This window comes from Diabrotica virgifera, chromosome 1, assembly GCF_917563875.1.
Source record: "Diabrotica virgifera virgifera chromosome 1, PGI_DIABVI_V3a".
Taxonomy (NCBI): domain Eukaryota; kingdom Metazoa; phylum Arthropoda; class Insecta; order Coleoptera; family Chrysomelidae; genus Diabrotica; species Diabrotica virgifera.
The window spans coordinates 145051027-145055090 of record NC_065443.1 but is presented as its reverse complement, the minus strand read 5'-3'; the positions used below and the strand labels follow the sequence as shown (position 1 = coordinate 145055090).

Below are 4064 nucleotides of genomic sequence, written 5' to 3'. Positions count from 1 at the left end.
CAGGGAAAAAACAAAAGAGGAAAACCAAGAGTTATGTGGGTAGAGGAAATCAAAAAAGAAGTCGAGAGGAACATATTGACATTGGAAAGTGCAAGAAACCCAAGATCGGAAAGCAATGCAATGCCAAACTTAACTCCACCAGCCTTAAACCTAAAGGTAGAAAGGCTTAGGAATAAGTAAGTAAGTAAGTAAATTTTATTAACGCTTTAATTAATCTATTTCAGTTTAACTTGATCACTTTTATATATATATATATATATTAGGGTGGTCCTTATTTTCGAAAGTTCATATTTTTTCAAAATTATTTGTAATTTTGTTCAGTTACACCAAAACATTAAAAATACAAAATTTCAGCTCAATCCGATAATATTAACACGTGCCGCATTGGCCTTGAAGTTTCATGCATCTGACTGTCTAACATGCTACGACGAGTCGGCGCCAAGTGCGTTCGAATTCGCTACAAGCGCGACTACAAGTCTCGACAAGTCAATTTTGTTTTTACATATTATTTGTTCAATGCTACATTCGTTTTAGTTTCGTACTTGAAGTGCATAAGAAAAGACGTGCTATATAAGTAATTGATAAAAGTGCTGAAATGTCCACTTTGCGGAACAATATTTATCTAGTTGGAGTGATGAAAAATCAAATCTGCGGTAGTAAATTACCATGTAAACGAGATGTTTTGAGTGTACTTTTTTATAACATGAGAGTGGTAAATTTAAATCTTAATGACAGCAGTGCTTTAGTTATTGATGAAGTGGTCGTTTTTTGGAAAAAAGCAAGAATCCCAGTTCAAAACCGTTCAAACTGTATTTTGAAATTAAAATCTTTGTACGATAATGTCAGAAATTTAGAAAAATCTAAAAATAGAGATACTGAACGGCAGAGAGAAAAAGAAAATGATTTTAAAGAAGCTTTAGACAACCTTTTCGATATTGCCACCTTAAATGCGTTAAATGAGATTAAAATCGCCGAAGATAGAGAATTTTTAATTAAGCAAAGGGAGAAAGGTAGAGTAGGTTGTATGTTGGGAGTAGATATCAAATTATTACGTAAGGAAAAGCGGAAAGAAGAACGCACAGCTGCAGAGTTGAAAAGAAAAGAAGATTTGTTGGAAAATTCTAGTTGTTCGATTGGACATTTTGAAATGGAAGATAAAGAACACGAAGATTCACAGAAAAAAGTGATAAATCAAGACAACAGTGAAGATGACATATATTTCATATCGGAATCTCAACAGGGTCCATCTTCAAACAAGAGAGGACGAAAGACGTTAATGACACCTCGCCTGGCCGCTGCCTTGGACAAATGTAAAGTGAGTGACAGGGATGCAATGCATATTATTTCTGCCGTCCTAGAAGCTCTTAATATAGATATCACCGAGTTTGTTCTCAATAGATCGTCTATCAAAAGAAATAGAGAGATTTTGCGGAAAATAAAATATTCATCAATAAAATCGGTAGGAAATGATGCAAATTTTATTGAAGTGCATTGGGATTCCAAATTATTGCCTGATATCACAAAAAATGAGAAAATTGATCGGCTTCCTGTGATCGCGGTTGGTTTAGATTTTGAACAATTATTAGGAGTACCTGGAATTGCATCATCAGCAGGATCGGAAGTTTGCTCTGCTGTGTTCCATATCACTGATGAATGGAATTTAACCGAAAAAATTCAAGCCTTTTGTTTTGATACTACAGCATCAAACACTGGACGTATAAAAGGAGCTGCAGTTCTGCTTCAACAAAGGTTAGGGCGAGATATTTTGTGGCTTCCATGCCGACACCATATATTTGAGGTCGTTTTGGCTGGTGTATTCACGAGGACAAAAGCAATTGTAACATCCGGCCCTGAAATTGCTCAATTCAAAGCACTTAAAGAAAACTGGAAGAATATTGATAAAATGAAATTTTTAGATTATACCAGCGATGAAGCCGTTTATAATGCACTGAAAGATGTAGCGCCCGAAATTATTTATTTTGTGAAACAGAAACTTGCAGAAGAGCAACCACGTGATGACTACAAAGAGTTTTTGCAATTGACGCTCATTTTTTTGGGAGATAAAACAAATGTGAGTTTTAGGGCCCCCGGTGCATATCATTTAGCGAGATGGATGGCTAAAGCGATTTATTGTTTAAAACTTTTTTTATTTCGCGATCAAATGAAAATGAGAAAGGATAATTCCAAACTGAATGCAGAAATTTGCGTTTTCGTTGTATACTGTTATGTAGAGGCCTGGTTTTCAGCAACGAATACTACAGGAGCTCCCCTAAATGATATATATTTTTTGAGAAAATTGGTTATATTTAAAAATATTAATGAAAACATTGCAACCATTGCAATAACAAAATTTTTAAACCATTTATGGTATCTAAGTGAAGAGTGTGCTGCCATGGCAATATTTGACGATAGAATTGAGAGAGTTGAAAAAATTAGAATGGCTCAAAAAATTATGGAATGTGCAAGTAAAAACATAGAGACTGTGAATGAAAAAGAAGAAGAAAATGAAGAGACAGAAGTCATTGAGAAAAAACTATCGTTGCAAATCCGAGATGTCCAAAATTTTGTTCAAAAAGATCTACCAACTGAATTATTGTCCGCCAATTCACTTCAGTTATTTAAACGATTCGGTATTTGTGTTGAATTTCTTCAGGACGATCCGCTGAATTGGGAAAACAGAGAGGATTATCGCACAGGAAAAAATATCATTTCAACCTTAAAATGTACAAATGATATTGCAGAAAGAGGAGTCAAGTTGATTGAGGATTACAATGAAAAAATGACGAAAAATGAACATCAAAAACAATTTTTGATACAGGTATGTAGTATGTATAAACAATAGTTATTTATGAAACAGTTCGTGAAGTATGCTTTTTGCGAACGCACGCGATACTTAGAGTACGAGCGATAGCGAGTGCTCTACATCGCGTAAGTTCGCAAAAAGTACTTCACGCACAGTTTCATACAATATTTTATCTACTCTACGATAAATAAATCAAAAAACTGTAACTCTTCGTCACTGGAATTCATTTCAATTCTATTTACAATTTTTAGAACTTTGACATTTAAAAATTCTAATTTCTTTCAAACCACAAAACTGTCAAAATTTTTGTTGTAATTTATTGCTCATTATGTCATCACCATGACAACGCGAAAGTTAAGGATATTTGATTATATGAAAGTGTGTGAAAAACCCATTGAAAGTGTGTGAAAAAGTTAGTCCCATTTAAAATACACAGGTACTTCACGCACACTTTAAATCCTTCACGAACTGCTATCTATAATGACAGTTTTCACAAACTAAAAACTGATACATAATATGACGTAGAGTAGATAAATTTAATTTTTTGTTATTTTTTTCTTAGCAGTTAGTCCCATTTAAAATACACAGGTACTTCACGCACACTTTAAATCCTTCACGAACTGCTATCTATAATGACAGTTTTCACAAACTAAAAACTGATACATAATATGACGTAGAGTAGATAAATTTAATTTTTTGTTGTTTTTTTCTTGAACACATTATATAGGCTAGGTTCAGAAAACACATTCAATATTATTTTTTTCTATTCAGGTTGTTCAGGAGTACCGGAGAGAGTTCCCAGTCGCCACAAAAGGAGGCTTACTTAAATCCAAAATATGTATCTGAAGTGGATGTATCATTTCAATAAATAAAAAATATAGTATTAGGATAAACTATATCTTTATTTTACGTTTTCATTTTAATTAGTATGTTTTTATACTAAAGTTTAAAAAAAATGCGTAATTTTATGTTTACAGTCGAGCGTACGCGTACATTGTCGTTCTTATAGGTAATAACTGCCTTACATTGAATCTCACAACTTTAGCGTCGATGCGGCACGTGTTAATATTAACCGATTGAGCTGAAATTTGTTATATTTTCATGTCTTATATAAAGGTACATTCTGGCAAATAATTTCTAAAAAATTCGAAAAAAAATTTTTTTCCTTATAAATAAGGACCACCCTAATATATATATATATATATATATATATATATATATATATATATATATATATATATATATATATATATATATATAT

The 4064-nt window shown here is 32.5% G+C and overlaps 1 protein-coding gene across 1 annotated transcript; it reads left to right on the top strand.

The window, feature by feature from the left end:
* The first annotated feature begins 271 nt into the window (after positions 1–271).
* On the top strand, positions 272–3701 carry LOC126878758 (uncharacterized). Its single transcript, XM_050641636.1, has 2 exons — positions 272–2818; positions 3575–3701. Exons 1-2 carry the CDS (start codon positions 596–598, stop codon positions 3647–3649), a joined length of 2298 nt encoding a protein of 765 aa, XP_050497593.1. The 5' UTR covers positions 272–595; the 3' UTR covers positions 3650–3701.
* Positions 3702–4064: the final 363 nt, after the last annotated feature.

Coding starts and splice junctions, on each gene's coding strand:
- LOC126878758 (XM_050641636.1), top strand. CDS start 596: ATGTCCACTTTGCGGAACAATATTTATCTAGTTGGAGTGATGAAAAAT. Junction 2,819..3,574: donor AAAAACAATTTTTGATACAG/GTATGTAGTATG, acceptor TTTTCTATTCAG/GTTGTTCAGGAGTACCGGAG.